Source organism: Ilyonectria robusta (assembly GCF_021365365.1).
Source record: "Ilyonectria robusta strain PMI_751 chromosome Unknown BGZ61scaffold_62, whole genome shotgun sequence".
NCBI lineage: Eukaryota > Fungi > Ascomycota > Sordariomycetes > Hypocreales > Nectriaceae > Ilyonectria > Ilyonectria robusta.
Window position 1 is genome coordinate 47,796 of NW_025764496.1, and position 26,221 is coordinate 74,016.

General features: G+C 50.0%; 12 protein-coding genes across 12 annotated transcripts; 7 read left to right on the forward strand and 5 right to left on the reverse strand.

The window, feature by feature from the left end:
* Nucleotides 1-434: 434 nt before the first annotated feature.
* BGZ61DRAFT_500574 (major facilitator superfamily domain-containing protein) lies at nt 435-2,202 on the forward strand (the record flags this gene model as incomplete). The annotated part of the gene is made up of 6 exons (XM_046251569.1): nt 435-541; nt 677-902; nt 1,044-1,266; nt 1,363-1,530; nt 1,581-2,042; nt 2,102-2,202. The coding sequence occupies 6 exons, from the start codon at nt 435-437 to the stop codon at nt 2,200-2,202; spliced, it is 1,287 nt and encodes a 428-aa protein (XP_046094294.1).
* A 1,054-nt stretch (nt 2,203-3,256) lies between these two features.
* Nucleotides 3,257-5,346, forward strand: BGZ61DRAFT_373609 (Alpha/Beta hydrolase protein; the record flags this gene model as incomplete). Its single annotated transcript, XM_046242262.1, has 5 exons — nt 3,257-3,545; nt 3,624-3,789; nt 3,848-4,303; nt 4,385-4,538; nt 4,609-5,346. The coding sequence occupies 5 exons, from the start codon at nt 3,257-3,259 to the stop codon at nt 5,344-5,346; spliced, it is 1,803 nt and encodes a 600-aa protein (XP_046094295.1).
* Nucleotides 5,347-6,267: 921 nt separating this feature from the next.
* Nucleotides 6,268-8,112, reverse strand: BGZ61DRAFT_487075 (FAD binding domain-containing protein; the record flags this gene model as incomplete). Its single annotated transcript, XM_046249930.1, has 3 exons — nt 6,268-6,822; nt 6,884-7,868; nt 7,922-8,112. 3 exons carry the CDS (start codon nt 8,110-8,112, stop codon nt 6,268-6,270), a joined length of 1,731 nt encoding a protein of 576 aa, XP_046094296.1.
* Nucleotides 8,113-9,003: 891 nt separating this feature from the next.
* On the reverse strand, nt 9,004-10,561 carry BGZ61DRAFT_541448 (uncharacterized protein; the record flags this gene model as incomplete). The annotated part of the gene is made up of 6 exons (XM_046255046.1): nt 9,004-9,308; nt 9,355-9,805; nt 9,859-9,939; nt 10,038-10,190; nt 10,253-10,423; nt 10,475-10,561. The coding sequence occupies 6 exons, from the start codon at nt 10,559-10,561 to the stop codon at nt 9,004-9,006; spliced, it is 1,248 nt and encodes a 415-aa protein (XP_046094297.1).
* A 570-nt stretch (nt 10,562-11,131) lies between these two features.
* Nucleotides 11,132-11,643, forward strand: BGZ61DRAFT_487077 (uncharacterized protein; the record flags this gene model as incomplete). Its single annotated transcript, XM_046249931.1, has 3 exons — nt 11,132-11,237; nt 11,292-11,550; nt 11,607-11,643. The coding sequence occupies 3 exons, from the start codon at nt 11,132-11,134 to the stop codon at nt 11,641-11,643; spliced, it is 402 nt and encodes a 133-aa protein (XP_046094298.1).
* Nucleotides 11,644-12,195: 552 nt separating this feature from the next.
* BGZ61DRAFT_541450 (uncharacterized protein) lies at nt 12,196-12,763 on the reverse strand (the record flags this gene model as incomplete). Its single annotated transcript, XM_046255047.1, has 2 exons — nt 12,196-12,336; nt 12,401-12,763. 2 exons carry the CDS (start codon nt 12,761-12,763, stop codon nt 12,196-12,198), a joined length of 504 nt encoding a protein of 167 aa, XP_046094299.1.
* Nucleotides 12,764-13,387: 624 nt separating this feature from the next.
* Nucleotides 13,388-15,152, reverse strand: BGZ61DRAFT_500580 (uncharacterized protein; the record flags this gene model as incomplete). Its single annotated transcript, XM_046251570.1, has 5 exons — nt 13,388-13,695; nt 13,756-13,877; nt 13,941-14,057; nt 14,118-14,928; nt 14,996-15,152. 5 exons carry the CDS (start codon nt 15,150-15,152, stop codon nt 13,388-13,390), a joined length of 1,515 nt encoding a protein of 504 aa, XP_046094300.1.
* A 392-nt stretch (nt 15,153-15,544) lies between these two features.
* Nucleotides 15,545-16,503, forward strand: BGZ61DRAFT_373683 (Extradiol ring-cleavage dioxygenase, class III enzyme, subunit B; the record flags this gene model as incomplete). Its single annotated transcript, XM_046242270.1, has 2 exons — nt 15,545-15,703; nt 15,793-16,503. 2 exons carry the CDS (start codon nt 15,545-15,547, stop codon nt 16,501-16,503), a joined length of 870 nt encoding a protein of 289 aa, XP_046094301.1.
* A 316-nt stretch (nt 16,504-16,819) lies between these two features.
* On the reverse strand, nt 16,820-17,326 carry BGZ61DRAFT_308378 (uncharacterized protein; the record flags this gene model as incomplete). The annotated part of the gene is made up of 2 exons (XM_046238773.1): nt 16,820-16,897; nt 16,964-17,326. Coding segments are annotated over 2 exons (441 nt in total), but the record flags the coding sequence as incomplete, so codon positions are not given.
* Nucleotides 17,327-17,705: 379 nt separating this feature from the next.
* BGZ61DRAFT_541453 (Alpha/Beta hydrolase protein) lies at nt 17,706-19,706 on the forward strand (the record flags this gene model as incomplete). Its single annotated transcript, XM_046255048.1, has 5 exons — nt 17,706-17,886; nt 17,946-18,359; nt 18,409-18,644; nt 18,702-19,096; nt 19,163-19,706. The coding sequence occupies 5 exons, from the start codon at nt 17,706-17,708 to the stop codon at nt 19,704-19,706; spliced, it is 1,770 nt and encodes a 589-aa protein (XP_046094303.1).
* A 2,009-nt stretch (nt 19,707-21,715) lies between these two features.
* On the forward strand, nt 21,716-24,670 carry BGZ61DRAFT_572946 (uncharacterized protein; the record flags this gene model as incomplete). Its single annotated transcript, XM_046256115.1, has 5 exons — nt 21,716-21,862; nt 22,127-23,203; nt 23,258-23,527; nt 23,615-23,756; nt 23,841-24,670. 5 exons carry the CDS (start codon nt 21,716-21,718, stop codon nt 24,668-24,670), a joined length of 2,466 nt encoding a protein of 821 aa, XP_046094304.1.
* Nucleotides 24,671-25,269: 599 nt separating this feature from the next.
* BGZ61DRAFT_373656 (glutathione S-transferase) lies at nt 25,270-26,132 on the forward strand (the record flags this gene model as incomplete). The annotated part of the gene is made up of 4 exons (XM_046242268.1): nt 25,270-25,392; nt 25,470-25,711; nt 25,778-25,895; nt 25,965-26,132. The coding sequence occupies 4 exons, from the start codon at nt 25,270-25,272 to the stop codon at nt 26,130-26,132; spliced, it is 651 nt and encodes a 216-aa protein (XP_046094305.1).
* Nucleotides 26,133-26,221: the final 89 nt, after the last annotated feature.

Here is a 26,221-nt window from a genome sequence, read left to right on the forward strand (position 1 = left end):
GGCCCATCTAGTCATTGTTCTGCCGCATTGGAAAACAAAGAAATCGCTGGATGAGAAGCGTCTCCCACGACAAGACTATCCTTGGATCTTTGATAACATGGCTTCAGAGGCATCCCACGCGGAGAAGAGCAATATGGGCTTCGTTGAGCAATGTGAAAGGCTGGAGCGGCCGGTGCCTCATGACAGAGATGACACGATCGAGGAGACCAATTACCAGGGTCTCACCTTTACATGTGTCACCGTATATCTGGTAACAAGTCCGGCTCGCAATCATGCACCAGGTATTGACACCAGATAGGCGATTCTCGCGGTCGGTTTCGCCGAAATGATGGTCATCATATCATCTGGCTCAGTAAGTCACGGTAAAACTCAGCTCCTTGGGGCTTCCTCATCTTCATCCTCGCTGACTCACCTTTGCATAGCTTGCCCGAACTATGGTCGCCGACATTGGTGGTACCCAAAAGGTCCAGTGGATATCGCAGTCTGTTCCCATTGTGAACCTTGCCCTGGGTGCGCCTGTGTCACAGGCCGCTGACTATTGGTAAGAAGCTGCTTCCTATATATTCCACGAGGGAGATCCAGGGGACTGTCGGCAGTCCACCGCAAAGCTTTGACTCAAGGCTTTGACTTACCACTTGTCCACCCCAAAAACATCAAGCTGACTAAAGCAAAACAGGGGTCGTAAATGGTTTCTGGTCATCTCATGTGCCTTTGCTGTTGTGGGAAGCGTTATTGTCTCGCGTGCCACCGACATCGATATGGCACTGGCAGGCAACGCTCTCGCGAGCATTTCTACATCGGCGCAGCCGCTTCTTTTCGCTGTAGCATCCGAGATCCTTCCTCGTCGTTTTCGTCCTGCTGCCCAAGGCGGTGTCACTGGTATATTTGCCTTTGGTGCCATCGTCGGCCTCCTGATGGGCAGTGCCCTCACCAAGACGAACCCGAGTGGCTGGCGCATCGTTTGGTACTTCAACACGGGCATCTTCGCTCTTACGGCTCTTGTCATCCTGATCCTGTACAATCCGCCTCCGCGCGCTGAACAGATCAACTTGACGCTGCGAGAGAAGCTCAAGAAGCTCGACTGGGTGGGCATCATTACGCTTGCCGTTGCCGTCACCGCCCTCTGCATTGGACTGACCTGGTCTGAAAACCCCTTCCCGTGGAAGGATGCCCATGTACTCGCTCCATTTTTGGTCGGCATCACTCTCATAGTCTGCTTGGCACTGTATGAAGGCTTCATTAAGAAGGACGGCCTGTTCCACCATGGTCTCTTTTCGAACGACCGGAACTTTGCAATCGCATGTCTACTCATCTTCACCGAAGGCATGGCATTTTTCGTGGGCAACACCTATGTGCCTCTAGAAATCTCCGTTTTATTCGAGTCAAACCCGATTTTGACTACTTTGAATTTCTCCGTCGTCTTCATGGGAGCCGTCCTTGGCAGTATCGTTGCCTCCGTGTACTGCTCCTGGAGCAAACAGCTGAGATGGCCCCTGGTTATCTCGTATGTTGGATGTGTCATCTTTTATGGTAAGAGTACTCGCCAAATGGATCTGGGGCTTTCTCTAACCTTTCTACAGCGTGCTGGATGTCCGTCGGATTCGGCGATTACAAAAACACATGGGTCTTCAACATCTTCCTCGGCCTCGGCTTTGGTGGATGCTTGACCTGCATTGTGGTGGCAGCCCAGTTCAGCGCACCGCCCGAACTACTCGCACTTAGTAGTGGTGCCCTTATTACTGCCCGGTCTGCCGGTGCAGCAATCGGCTTCGCAATTGGCAACGCCATTTTCAACTCGCAGATAAGCAAGAACCTTGCAAAGGATATTGCTTCAGCTGTCACTCCTCTTGGCCTGCCATCGGAGTCCCTTGGTCCGTTTATTCAGGCCTTGAACAACCACGACGACAATGCCTTTGCCGCGATTGAAGGTATCACTCCTGAGATTATCCAGGCTGGCGTTCATGGTCTACGCCAAGCATACATCACATCGCTCCGTCCTCTCTATGGTTTCGGACTTGCTTTGTCCGCCATCGCTGTCATCGGTAAGTATAAACACACCCTATCTACTTAGATGAAAACGAAACTAATGGTTGCTCGACAGCTTCCTTCTTTATTAATGATCCCAAGAGAGATTTCACCATGGAAGTCGATGCACCGCTGGATGGGCCAAAGGAGCAACAGGAGAAGCGAGTGCATGCTTAGTAGACATAGATGAGAGATTGTCAGCACTTGAACGGGGCCCTCTCCGCATTCAGACGTCTGAGATATAGACTCGCGTGTCTTTATATGCTGGGGTTGGGTGATTGTGTTAACATGTTGTCGGCTATCATAATTGGCATAGGCGATATATCTGCATGACTGACATTCTATTCTTCAATGGTATTTAGAAGGGCCATGTTTGCCTCATTCGTTCCAGAATCTATCCAAGAACTCTTTGGCCAGGAGCGAGACTAGAATGTAAATTTTGTCCATATCAACGCCCATCAATCACAAAAGACACGTATCTATCCTCAAATAATATTCGTGGCGTTCTGCCAAAAAAGGATAACCACTGCTCAGATCTTCTATGGTTGCTCACCTAGATGGACGAACCATTCTAGCAGCTGTCTGCTCATTCGAGGGCGAGTTGCTGGCACGATGGCAAACATACAGATTTCCTCACGGGGTTTTAAAATATTTCAAAGCCAATGTTTCCACCGTTCGAGATCGATGAAGATCGCCCGACTGAGTCTGTTCATAATATCCTAGCCGCAATTATTTTCAAGGCCCGACAATTTGATACTATGATCTCAGTCGCTGTCTGAGGGGTTGGAATATGGGCCGTCTGTTGTCCTCCATTCGACATCATCCGGTGGTTTTTTTCCACAGCGGTTCATTGACACCGGGTGCTACCGCCCATTGCCCCAACATTGCTACCCCGTTGCTAACATTCTTGCTAGCCTTTGCTCGATTTGGTTTGATGGTTCCCACGCCTATCCGAGCACCCGTATTTCCTTGCGTGGTCGCGGTGGAGCCGACCCGACTCTGTGGGGATACCGAGCTGCGGCACGGAGATTACGGAGTATGGAGTACGTATTGATGAGTTAGGCCAACTTCCGCGGCCCTACGGGACTTATCCCGGAGCTAGGTAAAGCTGGGATTGTGAACTCCATGGTGACCGACACATGCTAATAAGAGATGGATTTTCAGCTCCTTGTTCTTTGAGTCATCGTGAATTCACAGCCATCGGTAGTTTACATACAAATCTCACGCTACAATGTCTCTCCGCATCGGAAACGTCGATGTTGTCCTGGGTTCGACCATCACTCCTGGAGACAAGGGTAGCCTGCCCTACGCTCCTTTCAACCCTTCCATCAAAGAGCTATCCCAGGGTCACCGCCTCAGTCCCGAGCACAAAGCATTTGAAGTCGACACCATCTTTGAAAAGGACATCACTTTGCCTATGCGCGATGGCGTTAAACTGTATGCTGATGTTTTCCGCCCCAAGACCAATGAGAAGGTCCCTGCGATCCTGATTTGGAGTCCATATGGAAAGACGGGCAATGGTAAGCTCCTCTAATATCAGGCCCATCCCATCCCTCGTGTCATCTCGCGTAATAGGTTGCTAACATGGACACTGGCAGGTCCCAACTCGCTTGATATGCTCCCTGGAAGATTTGGTGTTCCGCAAAACCGCGTCAGTGGCTATGAAAAGTTTGAGGGTCTTGATCCCGCCCTTTGGTCTGCTAGAGGCTATGCCATTATCAACGCAGACTTGAGAGGCTCTTGGGATTCGGAGGGCATCGTTCCGTGAGTGTCGAAACATGATTTTCGAGCGTAAAAGACAAGCAAGACTGATTAAGAATAGATGGCTCGGGGCCCAAGATGGCAAAGACGGCTATGATGCTATCGAGCACATCGCCAAGCTGGACTGGTGCACTGGAAAGGTTGCCCTCGCAGGTAATAGTTGGCTTGCCATGGTCCAATGGCACATCGCCGCTCAGCGGCCTCCATCACTTGCCGCCATTGCTCCGTGGGAGGGTGCTGCTGACTTCTACCGGGATACTCTCTGTCGTGGCGGTATCCCATACCCATACGACACCATGTGGGGATTTCTCCAGACTACTATGGTTGGCCGAAACGGCAGTGAGGCCGCTGTTGATATGTTGGATAAGTACCCGCTGTTTAACGACTATTGGGAGGATAAGCGGGCCAAGCTCGAGAATATCAAGGTCCCGGCCTATATCCTCGCAAGTTACTCCAGCTCCCTCCACACAACCGGATCAATCCGCGCCTACCACTCTTTGGATTCCAAGGATAAGTGGTGAGTCTCGGGCTGCGTTTTGTCTTGTAAAACCAGCTATCTGTGATTCCGGTCAAATGATCAGCCTACTAATTTTGATAGGCTGCGAATCCACCCCAAGCAGGAGTGGTCAGATTTGTATGACCCAGCAAACACAGACGACTTGACCAAATTTTTCGACTTCTATCTGAAAGGAAAGCATAATGACTGGTTAAGCACGCCTCGGATTCGAATCTCAATTCTCGGCTTTAACAAGGTAAGAGCTAATGAATTATCCCTCGTTTCAAAGTGACACGAGAACGAGGAAGCTAACTTGCCTGCTATAGCCTCCTGTTGTTCACCTTCCACTCGAATCGTTCCCCCTTCCGCAAACAAAGCACACCAAGCTCTACCTATCTGCCGACGAAAAGCTTGTGTTAAGCCCGACTAGCCAAGCTGGGTCTGCTTCGTATGATGCCGAGTTTGTGCCCAAAGGGCCACTTGCCGGTGGCGAAGAGCTCAACTTCAAGTATAGGTTGACGAAGAAGACGTGGCTGCTAGGATATTCCTGGCTTGTCCTCAACATTGAGAACAAGAGCGAAGACGAAATTGACGTCTTTGTGCAGTTGGGAAAGGCCGATGCTTCTGGGAAGCCACTGGTGAACATGAATGTGCCGCTTAACGAGCAGATTCCTCCGCTGAAGCACCATTCCGAGGCTGCGGACTCATGCTTCCTCAAGTATCTAGGGCCTACTGGCAGTCTTCGAGGAAGTCACGCTGCAACCAAGGTTGTCCCAGAGTCTGCTAAATTTACTGGCGAGTGGCCAGAGTATACCAACACCACCACAAAGGCGATTCCAGCTGGCACTGTCACCAAACTCGAGGTCCCTATTTGGCCTAGCGGAATCATTTTCGATGAGGGAGAGTACTTAACTCTCAAGGTATCTGGTCATTACATGAGCTTTATGGAATTTCCCGCCATGTTTGGCGCTTCGCATAAGAACAAAGGTCGTCATACTGTTCACTTTGGGGCGAGTCTAGATAGCCATCTCGTGGTTCCATTATTGGATCCCGTGGTGAACTAAATTGTATTCAAGAGGTAAATTATCACCAATATATTAAAATCTTTGCTTCAGAAAAAAGCTGGAATAGATATGAGAGCAAGTGAGGTAGTGAAAGTTGTAGACACAAGGGTGGAATGAAGCTAGACGTTGAAAGACCTACATCTAAAGCCGCTCTAACTCGAAAACACTGCTAATCTTGGTATTGTAGTCTGCATATGTCAACCAATCGATGCTATTCCGGGAACTTTCCTGGGATAGTGTTGGTTGCATTAAAATTGTTGGCAGCGGAATGATCTATCCTTTCGGCCAGCAGTCTTGGTAGATACTCTGTCTAGGTTGGGAGGTGCTTGTGCAGACCACTAATACGCCCCTAGAGATGTGGTCAGCGTCAGCATACGACTTGATAAAAAGGGTATGATATGTGCGTCCATTCCAGCTCTAGAATTTGGCCATGTGACGGAGACAAATGACCAAATTGGCTTCACCAAGATTGGCCACTTAGATAGGACTACTTGTCACATATATCGGGATATCAGATTTCTGCAGTTGTGACGGAAGTGAAGCTTTCCTTCTGTCATCATAGGCATCCATCGCCACTTGCCTCGTCACCGGCCTCGTCATCAGCTTATCCCTAGGCCTAGCTTTTCCTTGATTTTATCAATAGCTAGTTGAAGCCAAAGACTCCGACGGATCCGGAGCCTCTCGGCTGTCCGAGGTCATCCGAGGTCATCGTCAGTCTCATCGTCTATAAGACTGATCCAAAGACCCTCACTAGATAGGAAGAATATCAAGAGCTTCTCGCACACATGATAATTTCCATCCACTAGATGCAACACTACTGGGTGAAGCGTTGCCTTGGAGCCTTATTGTTAAGCCCCTATCGATTAGGTCCTAGTATTCAACTCTCGGATTTGATCTGACTACTTGGCTGTGACTTGAACCCTAAAATCTTTTCTTCAAAATGGCCTCCAATGCACCATTTAATTGTGCGACATGGCCATCGTCGGACCTCTCGCCTCGCCAAGCAATGAAACCATCAGGTCGTACAAGAATCGCTTCACCAATATTGAGGCGACACTTCCTTTCAACCAAGCCCTTTGAGTCCCTGTACGGACTAGACTTCGCGTGCAGAGCGTGTACATCCAACTCGATGGGGGCTTGACCAGCAGCTAGGCCCCAGGGGGAATCTGGCTCGATGGTGATGAGCACGAAATTCTTCTTCACGAGATCAATTGTCGAGATGCGTTTATTGGGACTCGAAGTGTCCTCAAGAAAAGCATGCGGAAACCTGGATCCTGGCACCGCTGTCGGGAGAGATGGATCGTCGTAGAGCTTTTTCGGAACCTCGTAATGATGCTCCGGCAGAAAGGCGCCCCGGGGATATCTGTATCCCAGTTCTATGGCGATATCGGGAGCTTCGGGGGCAGGTGGTTGTTGAATCACAACTCGGTTTTGGAATCGGTTGTAGGCTTCCAGGACGGTGAACTCATCTATCGGCTGCCTTTCAGTGCTATAAGTGTCTAACAGGGAGGAAGACGCCTTGCCGGATAAGACGTACGCAAGCTTCCATGCGATGTTGTGAGCGTCCTATCACAAATAAGTCAGTTCGAGTCCTGCGGCATTCGATATCAAACAGACAGCATATTGCAATCCCAGTGTTTCCTCCCAAACCTCCAGTCGGTGGCATGGTATGAGCAGCATCTCCAGCAAGGAAGACACGCCCACCTTTGCTGGCAAAGATGCCGGCTGTATATGCCGCCATCGTCCAAAAGTTCATGGACTGAATGTCAAGCGACACTTGATCCGGAGCAAGGCCGGAACACGCATAAAAATATTCTCTAGCCTCTTGCAAAGTAACGGATCCGGGTGCAAAGTCGGCCTTGGGTCCCACGTTGTTCACCATGAGAAGCCCCTCCTTTCCTTCGTTTTCGAGACGAAAGCCGCCACCAATCTTCTCGTTTGCCACATAGATGACGCCATGAACCATTCTCTTGCCAATGAAAGGGCTGAGGTCAGACTTGAAGCTGACGCTAAGGCTGTTCCTGAGGACACCTGGTCCATCCCAAGAGATGCCTTCTTTCTGGCGGGTTGGGCTTCGGTTTCCATCGCAGGCGACCACATATTGCGCCTTGTACTTTCTAATAATACCCGAATCTAGGTTCTTGACCACAACCACCACTCCATCCTCGAGCTCTTCGTAAAGTAGAACTTCGTGTCCGTGCAGTTGCACACTGTCGTACTTGTCCGAGTGAGCGCCGAGGATGGGTTCGAACATGCGTTGAGAAATCCACACCCAGCTGGAGGGCGTGATGTCATTGACCTTTTCTGGGTCATGCTCTTGGAGATGCTTCAAGACTTTACCGCCCACGAGCTTCTCAACTAGAAGCATGCCGGCGTTGAGATCAAATTCACGCGCACTTTGCTCCAATGTAAAGTCCTCAAGTCCTAGCTGACGAAGGATCTCGCTTGTCCTGAAGTTCAAGCCAGCCGCCCGAGGATGGGTCCCAGCAGCGGCATGGCGATCAAACGACATCGACTTGACACTGGCTCATGATTAACTGTGTTCCCGCATTTAAGGTGGCTTGAGAGCTCATACCCATGATAACCAAGCAGGAGGCCCAGGGTTTTGCCAACCATGCTCGAGCCGATGATAATGACAGGCCATTCCTCTTTTTCAAGCGGAATATCGGAATGATCAGACTCTGTGAACTCGTCCCTCTTTAGGTTGGAAGATGAAAAGGTTTCGTCTACTTGACGTGTCATGGTCGTCGTTTTGATGGTTGGCATCTTGCTTAGCGTATTGACTTATGAAATAGCGAACAATTGACGCACCAAACCAGGCATATAAACTGAGTTATATACACGAGCTGTGATGCATAACATCAGACAGCTTATGGGCCTTCTTGATGCACCCATCTCGGAGCATGGATCAAATGCTCAGGTAAGCAAGCCGGCGGTCGAGGCCCAGTAACTCGCAGTGCCACCTCCGGGTCCCCGGAAAGCCGGATATAGGGAGACATCCGTGTGGGGTACCGACTGTGCCGAGTCTCCAATGCAGGGACTTCGGTTGTGATATGAAGAGAATACGAAGGTAGCCTACCAGTAGTGCAATGGACTGGATTTTGTTTACGGAGGCGCAAATTGCGGGAGGAAATTTGCCCTATTACAGCATTTTGAACGAGGTCGTTCGAGCGTACCCTTGCGTACCACGGTCTGGGAAGACTCTCGTACAAAACTTTACTCTTGTCAGACATGTTTGTGTTCTTTTGCATCGTTCATACTTCAAATTAAATCCCTTCATCCGGCCTTCGTATGTTGATGAAGCCAACTGTTTTACGATTGCTCTCTATACCTCTCTGTAAAATGCAGACACACAACTCCAAGACCGTTTCTCATATTGACCTATGCCACGACTTTATCACGAGATCCTTCTCATATCATATTACCTTTAAATATCCTCTTTTCGCGCTCACAAGTGCAAGGGCAAGAAACTATTTGAATGCGGTTCGCTAAGAAAAAGCTATAGAGATTTCGATACTGAGAAGAGTAGAGCACCCGCCAAGCCAATTCGAAAAACAAAAACACATTTTCAGAGTCCGAGAAAGCGACACAAACTCTGCCCTTGTACCAACTATACTAGCCCGCCACCCATGATAGGCCAACCGCTTGTGTTGTGCTTCAAGCTTTGGTTTCAGTTTTCAGGAGCTCCTGAGCATCGCGAACAACGTATGAATCCCACGAGTATTCAAACATGCTGTTCGGAAGTTGCGCATCAGGCACAAACTTGCGGAGGTCTTCCATCATCTCTCCTCGCCTCTCGTCATTGATTTTGGACATGAACATGATGGTTACTGCTCGGTGATAACGGAGCTTGTTGTACAACTCAAGTCTCCTTGGAATCTGATCTACAGTTGTATCGGCAGGGAACAAAGTTCCAAGAGCTGCACAGTCCTCAAAGGACTGTGCACCACCTTGTCCTTGATCTATTGCTGTTAGAGCGTGTAACACTCTCGGTAAGGGAGGACTTACGAGGAAGCATGGGGTGAGCAGCGTCGCCTACCAACACAGTCCTGCCCTTGTAGAACTTCTCAGGGGGATCTCTTGTTGCTAAGCTCCAGAGCTTCAGATCTTCCGCCAGATTGCACATTTCGATGAGTTCGGGCGAAAATTCGCTGTAGTTGTCTATCAGATCTTCAATCTTGCCTCCAGCTAGCCATGAGGATTCATTGTCGAGTCCGCTGTCTTTAGCTGGATGCACAGCGACAATATTGAGCAGTTTGCCGCGTCGACAAGGATAAACAACGAGACGACGATCGTATGTGACAAAGACGTGCTGGCAAGCGATGCCAAGCTTAGCGAACAAGGGACCCGTGAGCGGATTGGCCTGAATCTTCTCCATAGGGACCAAGAACCGGAACGTATTTTGCCCTGTGCTCTTCCGTTCTGGCGTCTTTTGAGTCACGGCGGCGACGACTTTGGACTGCAACTAGTCTCAGCATGAATGTTTCCCGGCTCAACGGGTTTGCTACTCACATGCACCCCGTCTGCCCCAATTAGTAGATCGGCTCGGTGTTTGGTACCGTCCTCCAGAACAATTTCAGCGGCATCCGCATCCTTAAACCAAGACGGACTGTTAGCCAGGTATCACTTACAACGCGGCGATGACGTCAACAACAAGAGTGGATTTTGGAAGGATGGACATTGTGACTTACCGCAGATATGACGCGGCTAGAAAGGTTGATCTTGAGATTCTTTCCGTACTTTTCGTCTGCTGCTAGCTTCCTCAGAGTGTTGTGTAAGTCGACGCGATGCGAGAGAAGCCAAGCATCTCGAGTATCGAGTTTTTCATGCAGTTCTTTGGTGCTCTGAGGAGATGAATTAGCGTAAGTTGGTGACTTATACAAGGCCAGACTTGGTGCGTGCTTACCGCAGGGATGAAGATGAGCTTTCCTGTCTTGTCGTAAACCTTGATGGCGTTGCAAAAGGTGGCCTGCAGATCCTCAAAATCGCAACCCCAGTGTTTGAGGACTCTGGTGGCATTGGGAGGGATATGGATCGCAGCTCCAACCTCGTTTAAGAACGAAGATTGCTCGAAGACCTAATGAATTGGCTTTTTCGTCCTCTTTATCGGAAACAATGGCCTACGTACCTCAACGTCATGGCCGGCACGAGTCAAAGCGATAGCACTGCCAAGACCACCGAGACCAGCACCAACGATAATGATTTTAAGAGGCATGTTGGGTGTAGAAAAGATGGCTTTGAAAATTTTGCAAACTACTCGGAAAAGTAAAAACGACCTTCGGTTTTGAAGAACGCCAAGCTAAAGGGGGAGAGGCACACGTTATAATAGGTAATAAGCCAGTACGTCAGGCGCCGAATGTAATACCACACACTTTAGGCCACGAAACAGTGAGCCAGTCTCGAGAGCAACTAAATGGGAGTAGCTCAATATTGCGGAATCTTAGCCTCACTATTGCTCCGCTAGATGATGCTAACATCAAAGACGGTCTTCACGGGGGGGGGGGGGATGTTGGTTCGGCCCCACCGGCTGCATGGTCAGCTAGCAAACTACATGGCCGGCTTCTCCACACCGTCAAGTTTCCATCGACCCGAAACCAGTGTTTCCGGGCCACAATTACACCGAATTCAAGACACAAATGAAATGAGCCGGGGTCTACCACAGCAGCTTGTATTTCTTTCCATACTTGAGAGCCCTTCATGCGCACCTTCTACCAGTCTTACTACGCATATTACTTCACGCTTACCGATATTGACCTAGCTTACACAATCGCCCTCAATCCTCAAAATGGTTACCCACGACCATGTTCGAACTGTCTTTGAAGGCCCTGCGCGAGGCGACATGGCATCATTCTGGCCTCATGTAGATCCTAACGTGGACTGGACGGTCAAGGGTAAACGCTGCCATCGTTAGACGAGTGAAACGGCATCAATTGACATGAGGATAGGCACCTTTTGCAAGATCTCAGGCCACTACAAGTCTGCTGCTGCGTTCCACGAGGGAACGAAAGCGCTATCCTCTACTTGGGATGGACCCCTGTATCTTGTCGCGCAGAACATCATCGTCGATGGCAATCAAGCTGCCGTAGAGCTGAAGGCCGTCAACACCAAGACCAAAGACGGAAAGCCATTCCCTAATGAATACACTTGGGTTCTTGGTTTCAATGATGCAGGCAAGATTGTTACCGTTCGAGCATACATGGACACGTAAGTTATCAGTGGCTCCTCAAGTTGTACGGCGGCGTACTGACTAAGTTATGTAGTGATCTTGTTACTCGCGTCATTGAGAATAACTCTTAGAAAAGAGCCTCAAAATTTGACAACCATGGCTTTTCAAGATATCACGATTTCATTTTTCAGTGAATATAGTGCGGGAAGTAGTTGTTAACGAAGACGTGGGTGCCAATAAACCTCAAATTTACGTGGCTGTGCCTTCAGTAGCCTCTCAATTCGTGATTCAGTTGAATCTGTTTTTTTGGGGGGGAGGGGGGAGGTTCTGTGCCAACGGAAACTCGCTCTCGATGGAGCGGACAACAAATACGCTAGTGATTATCAAAATGTGCGTGGCACGCACCTAGAGGAATTAAAGTGAAACAGAGTGTAAAGATTATCCCGGAGCCGAAAAGATTATATAGACCCAATATCCAAGCCCCTGAATAATAGTAAACCAAGCAACGGTCACGTTCAAGATAGCACGGCCTCACATGACGTGATGTGCTCAATATTCTTTTCTACGCCATTCTTTGGGCCACTATACAAAGGTCTAATTCACAAGAAAGGTTCGCTGGAAGCTCAAAACATTCACAAATGCTTCTAGGATGTAGGCTATGTAATCAATACTACAAAGCTGTTCTATCGATCATGAGGAAGATATTCCTCTGGCACTCCCTCATCTTTTACACCCACGTCGTCCACCGTCTTTTTCTGAGAAGGAATAAGAGAAAAGACGACACGCGCGTGCTTGTCAGTCAAGTTGTTCCACTGATGGATAGTCTAATGTAGATATTTTCGTCAGCATCACAACACTTAGGATGGTTCTTCCCTGTGCTGTACTTACAGCTTGTTGAACGACGATATCCCCAGCGCGAACAATGGTTCGTGAGCCATCTTGGAGAACCAATTCCAGCTCTCCGTCAAACACGATACCGTAGTCCAGTGACGCAGTTCCGTGGTTGTGCCCTTGAGAGTTTGGAGGAAAATCCACGACTCGAATCAAGGATCCGCGGGTATAGATGACTGGGGATCCCGTTGGATCTTGGTTGACCAGCTCGGCGGGATATTGGGCATTTTGCCAGACAGTTATGGCATTGCTACCGAAGCCTGGAAATGGCCGGAGCTCGTCGTCGATGAGGACAGCTGACTTGGTGCCTTTGTGGTGTGTAACCACGCGGCGGAGAGGGGTTTGAGATGCGAGACCCATGGCTAATGATCTATGTTGATACTTACTTGCTTGTCTATACGCCAGCTGGTACCTCTACTTAAGTATTGATATCATTAGACGCGTTGATCTAACCGCTAACAAGGACCCTGTGCTGTGATGTGTAGCGCCCTGCCGATCGGCTTGTCCACACGGCTCCACAACCACGAGCACAACGCGTGGCCGAGGCTACATGCCTGAGGCTGTTGTTCGCATTGGGACCAATTTCCTCATGCCAGCTCGTTGTCGCAACGATTAGCACATTGCGGAGTGCCGTAAATGGGCTTGGCTCATAAAGTCTTCGGGAAGGTGAGTTGTGACCTCATGTTGATACCAGCTGTGATGCCGAGACCGCCGAAGTACTCTACATTAGTACCCAGACGACCAATGAGAAAATCTGTTTTTGAGATAGGAGCGCTATGACAGGGTGTTTACGGATGATCTTGAAGATAATTATGGCTTGTCTACGGGGGACAAGACCCCCTCTTTAACACTCGGAGGAGTACCTTGTCCTAATCCATCCCGAAACGTGGTCTTATGTAGGTGCATTTTCTCATTGTATATTGTATGACGATCGATCTTAGTTGTTGAAGTTGAGTCTTTTGTGTCTACAAGCTACAGCAGTTCTCATGTACGCCTGAAATACACTTGGCCAGCACGATGAACACCCACAGATAATCCCGAGATGGCCACGAGACTTAAAGCCAATCCAAGAATTAGGCCACGCTCGAAATAACTGAGTCTTCCTCCCTTAGGCTGCTTGATCTTCCCCAAACGTAAGGTATGCGACGTCAAAGACCACACTGGCTTGGAGTCGATCTTAACCGCCGTCGCAGACCTGAGGGAGACCTGGCTAACAGGCTTGTTGACTGAAAAGTCTTCCCTCGAGTACAGGACGCGGTTGGATACGGAGGCCGAATTAGGCGCAACAGCGACTATTGTTTGAGGATGTGGTTAGTCATGGTTATTAAGATGATTCGGAGGTTGATGCATACTAAGTGAACATGGTGGAATAGCATTGATGAAGACTTGGACAGTATTGCTGAATGCGGCAACGTAGAAACTTGGCTTGGACTCTCCAAAGACATAGGTCGCTTGGGAAGGCATCTTGTCATTTCTGTGGCGTCGGGATTAGCTGCCGTGTCTGTTATGCGGGACGGGATTTTCTTAGCACACTTACACCTTGTTTAATAGGTCTATGCCATGATCGAGGCTTCGAGTGGGAATTAAAAGTATTCCGCTGTGGCAATCTACGATCGACTGAGCAACTAGGCGGATAGCTTCGGCAGTGATGGGACTAAATTGACAGAGCCTCAGGTCAGAGCACGATCATTAGGATGTTTGACAATGCACATACTCGGACCGCTTTAAGGCTACCACCGGGGAAAGCGAGAGGGATGTGCCAATGGAAGTCTTTTTAGACAGCGAGGGAAATACAGACTTGAGCTGCTTATACAAGGCCTGGGTCTTGTCGTCGTCGTCATCATATTGTAGCGGTTCAATGGACCCCGAACCAGCGCTAAGCAAAAGTGCCTCCAAGTCACCAATGATTGCTTCGTCAACAAAGCAAAGCCTGGGGAGTCGCAAAGGATGATGCCGTGGAGTGGTGAGGACAGAATGGTGGAGATGGCTTGCCGCAGCCGCGATATCTTGAACACTGCGGTCGATGAAGACGGCGCAAATGCCTGATGGCGGTGAGAGGCTGCGCACCAGCGGGTTCGCTTGAGAGACAAGCTTCGCTATCCTAGCGTGCTCGCGTACGTTTTGCAGCACTGCGACGCCCCACGGCTTCAGACCGAGTTGCTGGCGCGTGTTAGCAGAGTCGTTGTCGGTGAGGCCAACGGCTTCAATATCGATGCCCTCTCTAAGCACTTGTCGCAACACATCGTTAACCGCTGGAACCGATGAATGCGCCAATGCGACTACCGTACTTCCAGCTGCCACAGCCGCTGCTAGCGGGATGAGTGTGCTGGCAACTGGGGCATGAGGGGCTGGGTCAATGAGTGTTGGCCCTAGTGGCACCAGGTTGTCTACTAGACTAGCGCCTTGTTTGATCGATCGCTCGTTTGCGAGGCTGGCTGGGAAGTTGAGGCCGTCGTAGAGATGTCTGATCGAGTCAAGCGTCAACTGAAGTTCTTCAGTGGCGCTCTCGTCAGTAGTGTGTAAATCTGGCAGGGTATCAACTATGCTTCTACTTGGCCGGCCAGCCCATGGGTCGGATTGAGTCAAACTCACCTTGATTGAGAGCGTTGATCAAGCGACTAGATGATTTCTTGACACTGCTGTGCAGAGCAGCTAGCTCCTTTTGCCGCTGCAGCACGTTCTCCAGCCGGCCTTCGGTCCATGCCGCGCTGACGGTGCGATACGTGTGGGTGGGGGATGCAGAACTCATGACAGTCAAGTCCGGTGATGACCTTGAAAGAAAACTGTGAAGAGACTCACGTTCCAGGGCAGCTCTCCGATGGTTTTTGATATGCACTTTGTCTGGTGAGCTCAAATTCGCATTCTACGACCGAGCTTCCGCGGAGAACAACCACGCTCGGCTCGGCTCCACAGCGATGGGCCGGCCCAGTGTGAATGAGCTTGTTTGGCTTTCCATGAGTACCTGGTCTAGCCGGAAGGCTTGTGCGGATGGTTCGGGGCTTCGCTACAATAAAACACCATCCTCTAAGACTGAGTACTCGCGACGTGTGTCTTGATCTCATTGAATTGCAAACTTCGGCCAAGATGGGAAGTTTACCAACACAGAAAGGTAAATATGTCGATCATTCATCACAGTCGGACATGAACAGGGCTCACCATATTCTTTTGGCTCCAACTCCCGTGTTTCTATTTGCCCATGGCTCAACTATGATGCTGGGTGAAGAGTCGGAGCCAGCAAAGATCTGGGAAGGCATTGGCAATGAAGCCCTGAGGCGAGGTGTCAAGAGAATCGTCATGATGGTTCGTTTGAATCTCTCCCCCTACCGGTGCCTTCAAATCTGGGTCTAGCTGTACCTACACATAACTGACCATCTTGGAATTTTACGTAGGGAGCTCACTGGGATGCCCCAAATGATACAGTAGAAGTCAGCATGAACCCGAACGCGCAAAAGGACCCCGTCGGCAGCGTGACTGAAGCCCGCTATATGCCATACAAGATGGTATCAGATCTCGAAGGTGGCCAGCGCGTCATCGACATGCTTCAAGCTGCCGGTATCAATGCGCAGGCCAATCGCAAGTTTGACTGGATTCACGATACCTTTCTCATCATTATTCGCATGTTTCCAAACTGCCTTCCTCTGCCTACCACCATCGTCTCCATGAATGCCCGATACGATCCGCACATGCATGTCAAGATTGGAGCGGCGTTGCGTCCCCTACGATATGAGGACACGCTCATTATCGGGAGCGGGGGTTCGGTCCATAATCTGTATCGCAATCACTGGCAGTGGATGATTCGCTTCAAGGACAACTTTGCCCAACCTGTTCCTCCGGGTGACTTCGCCATGGAGTTCCGCCAAGCCGTTGAAGATACAATCACGAATAATACTGGCCCTGCTCTGCGGCGAGCAGTTACCAAGCTCATGAAGCACCCTCGATACAAGGAGGCCCATGGAACCGATGATCACTTCATGGCGACCATGTTTGCCGCCGGTGCTGCTGGAGATGAAGATGATGTTGGCCCGAACACCTTTCTAGGAGAGTGCTGGGAATTGGTCAATATGTGTAACAGTCAATACCAGTTGGGATCTTGGAGTTAATTATATTTCCCCGTGGCCACCGCTTTTTTGTGTTAGACTAATATCCCACTCTTCATGCCCGCCTCTCATAGACATTAAGAACTTAATTCACATGCAATGTCTAAGTAGAACAGTAGCTCAGTTCGTATCCTATGAAGTACCTTGCGATTCACGTCCAAAATACCGATGAGTTTCTTGCGTACAATATTGTGGTTCCAGATACAGTGGCTTCTTGAGTCCTTAAGGTCCGTGTCATGGGGGCGTGGGGTGACTTTGGATACAATATTGGCTTCTATAGTACATGCAACGGCTCATGCCTCTGGTCCCTGAGCCACCTCTACCATTCGCCACCGACTTTCGAAAGACCAACATCCGTGAATCTACCCGCTGTGGCTCTCCACAACTGCGCCCAATTCTGGACAAGGTTAGCAGCCGGTTTTTCCTTGATAGCTTCTGGATCATATCTGTGAACATGACCTACCGCCATGATGCAGCATCCCCCAACCATGATGCCCCCAACATAAGTGAACAAGGGCTTTTGGCGCCGTTGCTCCGGGTCAAGGTGCCGATTCACAGGTCGGTAATCCGGTACGTTTCTGTGATTGCCGGACCAGCCATGAGGATTGGAAACGGGATACGGGACTAGAGGATGAGAAGCCAAGGTGGCGTCGAAATCAGCTGGTTGCGCTTCGCGTGGAATGTTACCAGCGACGATGACGATGCCGGGTTCCCCATTTCGTTGGCGAGCTGAGGCCGACGAGTGATGGATCTGATATTCGGTCAACACCTCCGATGTCGATGCTTCCAGTTGAAGTGCGTTAGTCTGGCGAGTGCTCGCCGTCGTCCTTGTTTCAGTCGCCATATTGGTTCGACGACAGTGATTTGTGAAATGCAAGTGGATGCTGATGATGCCAAAGATTTGTGTTGAAATTGTGGTTCCAGGTAGTCATTACACCTTGACCGGCTAGATAATTCACGATCTGTACCAATATGACAAGCTTGAAATATTCACACAGGCGTTGCTGTTTCGGAGAGCTCGGGTGGTGTGGTCCCGAGCCGATGGGCGGGTCACCCTTGTGAGAATACCACCAAGCAGGCCATACTAGGCTGGGTAAAGATGGTTTTGGAGACATAAGAATACCACATTGAGCAGTCAACTCTAGTCAATTTCGTCTTATGGCACTCCATACTCAGTCAGTGATTATATTTGTCCTGAAAACACAATGGCCGAAAATAAGTTCCTCGAGGTTGACAGGGATAACTTTCCCTACATTTTCCTGAAGAATGTAGACATCCCACTCAAGACATATGAAACGGGTTTGCTGCGGTGCAACGTCTTCCTCCCCAATGATGCCGCTCCGTATGGAGGCAATAAGTATCCGGTTGTTGCCACCTACGGCCCATGTACGTGAATCGGGGAGCGCACTCAAGTCATGATCTGATTGCTGACTCCCCTTGAACAGATGGCAAGGATGTGCCTTATGGTATTTTCTTCAAGAAAAGCTGGGAGCAAGTGAACCCGGACATGAAGTCTGCACATGCTGCTTGGGAGACACCTGACCCGGCCTTCTGGACTGGTAAGGGATACATCGTTGTCAGGGTCGATGAGAGAGGCGCCGGCCAAAGTCCCGGTCTACTTGATACTATGTCCCGTGGCACTAGCGAGGCATTCTTTGATGTCGTTGAGTGGGCGGCCGAGCAAGAGTGGTCTTCGGGCAAGGTTGGCCTCCTCGGCATCAGTTACTTCGCTGGCACCCAGTGGCGAGTAGCGGCACGCAAGCCGAAAGGGTTAGCCGCTATCATTCCTTGGGAGGGGATGAGCGACTATTATCGCGATAGAGTGCGCCATGGAGGCATTCTTTCAGATCGGTTCATCAGTAAGTCTGTTCAACACGAGGTATGTCCGCTTGCTAACACTTCAATCAGAATTCTGGTGGACCAACGCTGTTGATACCAATCAGTATGGTAAACCGGGTCGAGCTGCTCGGCAATGGGGTGACGATACTCTCGAGGGAGATCTAGACGAAGAGACTCTCTTGAAGAATCGGCAAAACCAGACAGTAGACACAGCAGTGCACAAATACCGTGACGAGGACTATTACAAGACAAGGGACTTTGATATTGCATCTATTCAGACGCCTCTCCTTAGCATTGCTAACTGGGTAAGCATTAAACTTACTCTCCTAGCTACCATACTGGTGTCTAATGGTGACTCTTAGGGTGGGATTCTCCTTCACCTACGCGGTAATGTGCTCGGCTGGATGCGTGCCAGCTCCCAGTATAAGTTCCTCCATTTCATCGTTGGGAGACACGATCTCCCATTTTACTATCCCGAGTCGGCTGAGTTGCAGCTGTCATTTTTCAACGCCTTCCTGAAAGACAATGACAAAGACGGCTGGAAGACCGGAAAGCAGCCTCGTGTTAGACTTACTCTACGCAAAGGTGAGGCTGGCGTCGACGACCCGGAGCGTGAGCGAGGTTTCCCAAAACGAGACGAGGTAGACTGGCCGTTGCCCGGAACTGAATACACCAAGTTCTTCCTCAAGCCTGACAGTAAGCTTGATACAAAGCCATCTGACGAGCTAGGTAGTATTGGCTACGATGCACTGAAAGGGTTTGTCTCCTCGGACTTGTCCCCTTTTTCTTTTGGTCTTAGAATTACTAACATTGTTTCGTGCAGCGAGCCAATCACCTTCAAATACACCACTCCGTCCACTTTAGAGATCACAGGCCACATCGTCGCCCATTTGACAGTGTCGGCTTCTCGCAAATCCTCCACGTCACCAGTACCATCAGATATTGACCTTTTCGTCACGCTTCGCAAGCTGAACCGCCAAGGCAACGAGGTCTTCTACACGGGCACCATGGGAGATCCTGTTCCCATAGTAAAGGGCTGGCTGCGAGTGTCTCTTCGAAAGGTGGACGCCGACAACGAGTTTCACAAGGACTTTATTCCCCACCGCAACTACTATAGCAGCGATGTGCAACCTGTGGAGGAGAACCAGAAGTACGAGGTCGATGTTGAAGTTTGGCCGACTAATGTTGTGCTTGAGCCTCAAGAGACCCTCGTCCTAGAGATCGCGGGTCATGACACGCAAGGCGTGGGTAATTTCTCTCATGACCACGAGGATGATCGCAATCCCAAAGTTTTCGATGGCAACAATACTCTCCACGTCGGGAAGGATGCTAGCTGGCTTACCCTTCCTATCACCAATTCTAAATAGAGCCTGTCGAAATATGTGCTTTCGCTCACGACATAGATCACGATAGAGAATGCAATACTACTTTGAGCCTTGACTTATGGTTCAAAGGGAAGAAGGTGTTTAGCTTTGCTTAACGTCCAATTACCCAATTACCTCACAACTCATGTGACTAACTTGAACAGTGTATTCTGTTGTTATTTAGCGTTTTATCGGAAATCGTGGGCTGTGTTGTGTATCGACATAGACATCTGCGCTCAAAGATTCAACGCTCAACTCCGCAAGTGTCAACAATGGTGGCAACATCCAGGTATGGACTAAACTAGATAAAGACACCTTAAACCAATCGCATTTGTCTGTATAGTATTTCAACTTTTTTGATCGCTTCTGATTCTTAATTGGCAATAAATGGCCCAATACTGCGGCAGCTAGACGGTTTCACATTTCTGATATAGGGTAGGTAGCATCAGATTTTGCTAACACACCGCCTCCAACCCGCTTCTCAGTTGCAGAACGACCTCCAGATGAATCGAACTACTTTTCATATTATATTTATAGCCGTAGTTAATGCATTAAATAAACTTGTCACGTGTTGAGTCGTTCAATATGTCAGGTCCAAGTTCTTCCCCATCATGGTTTTGCTTGTTTTCTAAAATACGATCTAGGGCATTTTGTTACCCCTTGACTCAACTATTAGCAGTGGTTGGTCATTACTAGCTCAGCTTTTGGTTTCTTTTAGCACGACTTTGGCCTCTGACTGACGAGACTAAAGTTAGTCTCTGCTCAAGGAGGTGTCGGATGACTACTCTGTAATGAATGAGGTGATCCAGGAAACCAAAACCCTCACAGGTCATGGCATTATCATTATGCTACTTCAAAATAATATGAGAGAAATCCCTGCGCATGGAATCGATTCTATCAGGTATTTTGGCATAATAGCTTCATTTCCATCTGCCAAATAATGACCACCAAGTCAACGGTCGCGGGGATCACGTGCGTGGAATCTCGGCATTACCCCACCGGGAGCTCGGACCACCGGGTGTGATCCTTGTGATGCTTTTGGCCCGGACTTAAGACATCAGGTCCCTAACTCCTGACGGGCACAATCGATTGTGTCTTCACATGCAACATGTTGGAGATTTGTCAGGATCTGGCCAGACAGACCACACAGACCAGTGCCAACGACATACTTTTTGTTGTGAGGTCAACGATGTGTTTTGGGTCGAGCTGACTAGGCTAGCTAGGCGAGGCTATTCCGGGCCGTAAGGGCCCCGGCCGCCTCAGGCCACAACCGCGGGACCCGTAGCTGTGGGCTACGTTCAACTTTTTAACTTCGTGCAAAGCCTGAATAATGCTTTGCCTCCGTGAAGCATTTGTTCGGAACTCGGAAGCTATTTCCGAACTACGGACACAATATTTGAGGACTCGTGGCTGATGGCTGACTTCAAGGTCGTCACGGCTGAAATGCTTTGAACCTACACGTTCTCATCTCTTGGTATGCTACTGCAGTGACCGTTCAAGGACCCTTGGCTTCAGATAATACACCGAGTTCAACATTCACCAAAACAACTAGGCCGTTCATGGGGCCGTAATGATGCGAGATTTGCACACGTAGTAACTTATATAGCAGCTGAGCCGTGACATAGCTAGGCCTAGAGAGGTTCTGTAATAGGCTATGGTCATTTGTGTCGATCCCTGATGAGGCCGCGGCACCAAGGGGAAGTTGAGCTCCAATTCCGGTTCCGAGGGATAGTGTTCTGTAATGCTTCGCATGCTACTGCTCAGCTTGAACCAATTAGTGTGCAATACCCCACAAAACCCAACTTAGCACCGCGGGGTTGTCGGCAGTCTAGTGGATAACCGAGAGCTGGGGATGAAGCTAGCTAGTCACGCACTGCTCGATCCGTCATTGAAGCGCCACGCAGACTCTCCTTTTCCCCACGGTGCCTCCATCCAGACTACCGTTTCTCCTCCTCACCTTCGATCCGCTAGACAAAAGGCATTCCTTGTCCATTGATTGCTTCTCGATGGCTATGACTCCCAGCGCCGCGCAACCCGAGCTGTCCTGTGGCACTTGCAACAGCACCTTTAAGCGTCCCGAGCACTACCAACGACATCTCCGCACACATACTAAAGAGAAACCCTTTACATGTTCTGAGTGCGGACAGAGCTTTGGACGAGTGTAAGAAACTGTTCATCGACCGCCTTCACGCTCAACACTCAAGGCGTCGCCAGCTCCAGCTCCAGCTCTGATCCCAGCTCTAGCATGCTGACCATGTTTCAGAGACTCACTCGCCCGCCATCATACGGCCATTCATCTTCATGCCGACAAGCAGGACAGCGCCAGTAATAGCGACCGACAGGGTGAGCGCCGTCGAGTTGCCCAGGCCTGCAAGCCCTGCAGCTCCTCCAAAGTCCGATGCAACGGTGAGCGGCCGTGCCAGCGCTGCCATCGACATCATTACGAGTGTTACTACGATCCCCTATCAAAGCGCAAGTCTTCTTCCGACGGCGTCTCGGACAAGGCCTCGGACAAGCGACTCAAGAATACCCATCTCTCGCCCCAATCGCCGCCAACGACGGTTCATCAGGAGAACTCCAACTCCTACGATATTGTTCAGGTAGTAAACGAGCTGCCGCCATCGCGGTTTCCATTCCAGGAACCAGAAGCGGAAACAGAGGCAGAAGCCCAAGAGGCGGGACAAGGCCAACAAGAAGATCAACTGGCGGATCAACGCTCCCATCTGTCGGCAGTGGCAGCGCCCCTTGCCTCTATGTCTGAGTTTGAAACGCTTCAACCGGACGCGCTGCTCGAAATGGGCGACATCTTGGCCGGCTTTGATCCAACTGGGCCTATGTCAACACCCTCCCTGTTGTTCAAAGACATGTTCGATACCGATAATTGGCTTATTAAGCCCTCGCTTTTGCAGTACGAGCCCGGCTTCGAGTCGATCAACGACCTCTGGCTAGAATCACTTGACTTTAGACCACCCCAAGCTATCGCTCCTATCACTCCCGTGTCCGACATGGATCCGTCAGCTGTCGCAGAGCTCTACAGCCGCAGCCACTCTCCAGCCATCGACAAGGATGCCGTTGAACCGAGGCAATACCATCCAGTTTCGATCGAGGTCGATGCTCAGCTCGTCTTTCCTGACCTGTCAGATCTCTCCGTGGAAGATATCGATCAAGAAAACCTTGCGCACGTGGACGAGGTCCCTGATGACGTTGGTGAGAAGGTATCTCGGTATGCGCTTCGGATGCAGCATGGCCCAAACTACCCGCGATTTGTCCATTTACGTATTCCACCAACGCCAGTTCTAAATGCTTGGGTGCAGCTCTACTTTGAATTTTTCCATCCTGTGTTTCCCATCCTTCACAAACCCTCATTGTCCGGTTCGAGGACGCATTGGCTACTGATTTTCACCGTCGCAGCCATCGGCGCTCACTTTTCCGGTCTCAAAGATGCACACACATGTTCCAATGCTATGCATGAGCTGATCCGTCGGCAAACTTCAACTATGGTAAGTAGATGCCAGAATCGCAGAGATCTTGCCAGCCCTGACCCAGAAAATTAGTGCGAGCAACAGAACCAAAACGGCCGTGAACTGTGGATGACGCAAATCATTCTTTTAAATAACCTAGGCTTGGCCTATGCCGGTAACCGAAGGACCCTCGAGGTTGCCGAAATTTTACAGTCGGTGCCTGTGACCCTTGGTCGCCGGAAACGGCTCTTCACCGACATGTTCCCCATGCAGAAGTTCTCACAGCTTCAGTTGCCCCTCTCGCAAAAGTGGCAGATTTGGCTGCTCGACGAGGAACGCCGGCGTACGGGCTTCGCCATTTGGGTAAGTTTGTGAAAGTGTCTCGTTTGAAGACGCGGGCTCATGATTTTAATACTACTAAAGTAGACAGAGGCTAATGGATACTCGCAGCTTCTAGACTCCTCCTTCAAAAGTCATTTCGACCTCAGCCGCCTAATGACTCTGTCCGAGTTACAAATCTCACTTCCACAACTGGACGGTCGTTGGGGTGCATCCACTGCTCAAAGCTGGGCTAGTTACCCAACTACTTTAGGTAAGCCATGAAATAATCTAGGCCTTCGCCCTCTGATATCACATTGGGAGATGATGGGACTGGCTAACAACAGGACTTTCATAGGCCCTGGAGACTCTAGCACAATGGAGCGGGTGATTATCGAGAACGCCTGGAAGACTGCCTGGGCCAAGACGAACACAATTGGGAAGCAGGTGATGCTTCAACATCTCTCCGATGTCATCAACGACGAGGCCGCCAGCCATCCTGGAATGCCACGATTTTCCAACGACGAAAAGATGCTGGCAGAAGCATCATTGAGGGCGCTTCTGGCCATGACAGAGAATGAGCAGCTGGAACAGCCCATAGATGAGCTTAAGGCTGCAACAACCCACCAGCTCATGGCTCTGACAGCCTTGATGATCCACAATGCCCCAAAGTGCAGTCTAACTCCCATCGTGGTGAACTTCATCTACGGCAAAGCCGGGGACGAATCACTGGCCCATATGGCAAAGCAGTGGCGAGACACAGCCGCCCAGGGAAGGTTGGCATGCTTCTATGCGGCGCGTGTGCTACAGGCGGTCAAATCAAACAACTGCACCCACTTTGGAACCCCGGTGTCTCTGCTCAAGGCCGTCTTCATCCTGTGGATATACTCGATGCTCGCAGATCGCTTTCAGGACGGCTTTTTATCCCCGCGCCCGGCTCCCACTGTGGTCCTGGGGCCGAAGGCTTTGGCTGGTATGGAAATGACTGACTGGGTTGAGTCCGGGTGGAACCGAGTTAAGTTGCCAGGCATCAGCAACCTTCTCTGCTCCGAGGGCCGGCGCAAGTTATTAGATGAGTCTGTTATTCTGATGCGGTCCCTTAAGGCATGGGGCATTAGTTCAACATACGCCCACCTTCTCACGCGTCTCCAAGATAGCCAGACATCTGTATCTGCGGGAAACATATGAGGCAGGTGCTCGAATCATCATTGGGCTAGCAGAATTAGCGGCCAAGACGAACAATATGTCGTTGCATTGGGACTTGAAACAAGCTGGCAGTCGTTGAAGACTTGTAACATAGTTAGCCGAGGTACGACGACCGGGTGCCAGATTGAGTGTTTGTTTAGTGGTGATCCTTTCTGAGCGCCCTACTTGTTCTTGACCGCTGTCTCGCTTTGGAACTGTTATGGCATGAGTTCTGTTTTGGTAGCTTTGAAAATAGTAACTGGGTACACAAACGATGGAAAAAAAGACCACTTGTTGAGCTCTCATCCACTGCTACGACTGACAGGTCATTATCTATGGAAAGGAAATATCTCGCGGGACTGGTCGCTTATTATGCTTGATGTTTCTGACACAGATACCATGGCGTTGGCCGCTTCGGCTCCACCGGTCCCCTCGACTCCCACCGGAACTGCCATCTACGGACCCATACCGGGCTGATCACCCAGGACTTATTGACTTAAGATTGAGAATTTTGAACTTGTTGGTCCTACTTATTCTCATCGTTCAACTTGACCCTTGACACATCACTCCTAGGAAACCATTCGATCCCAAACACCTTCGCCATGTCCACCATCATCCACGGAAATATTGTGTCCACCCGAACGCAACGGGTTCTGCTGCTTGTGGAGGAGCTGGGAATTGAGTACGATTTGCACACGTTGCGTTTCGACAAAGCAGACCACCACGTGAGTTTTGCCCGATGTGCTTTTGAAGAGACCGTCGCGATCGGGAAACGTCTGCTCAGTACTCACGAAATGCCAAGGCTCCCGACTACATCAAGAAACACCATCCATTTGCCAAAGTCCCTGCATTTCAGGATGCCGACATCAATCTGTTTGAGTCAAGGGCAATCTGTCGTTATCTCGCCAGCAAACATCGGTCTGAACTAGGCCCACCGGCAGGAGACGTCAAGGCTCTGGCACTTTTCGAGCAAGCAGCCAGCGTCGAAGCCTCATATTTCGAGCCTGCAGTCGAAAAGCTCGGGTTTGAGCTAATCTTCAAGAAGTATGCCCTGCCATTCATATTACTGGTTACCAGACTGGTTTTCTGACTACTTGCGAACCTTCATAGGGTCCTTGGTCTTGGAGAAACCGATGAAGCATTCGTGGACCAACAAAAAGCTCAGTTGATGAATGTGCTCGATTACTATGAGAATATCTTATCTGAACAAGATTACCTTGCTGGAAATGTTCGTTGCTCCAATACCACTGTGTCATTTACCCGACTTACCAGTTCACACGCTCACATGACACTCCAGACCTATAGTTTGGTTGATCTCTTCCACCTTCCATGGATCAGTTTTATCCAGAACCGTCTACAGTTATCTGATGAAATCGAGTCTAGGACAAACACCAAGGGTTGGTGGAACAGGGTAAGCCAGCGAGCGGCCACTAAGGCTGTCTTTGTCAAGATGAGCCAGGCCTGAGAAAGTCTACGAAAACTCCACGCGAGCACTGAGCATATTTTGTCTGCGGGTGTTCTACATTGTACTTCTCGTTTCCCCATGGGACCATA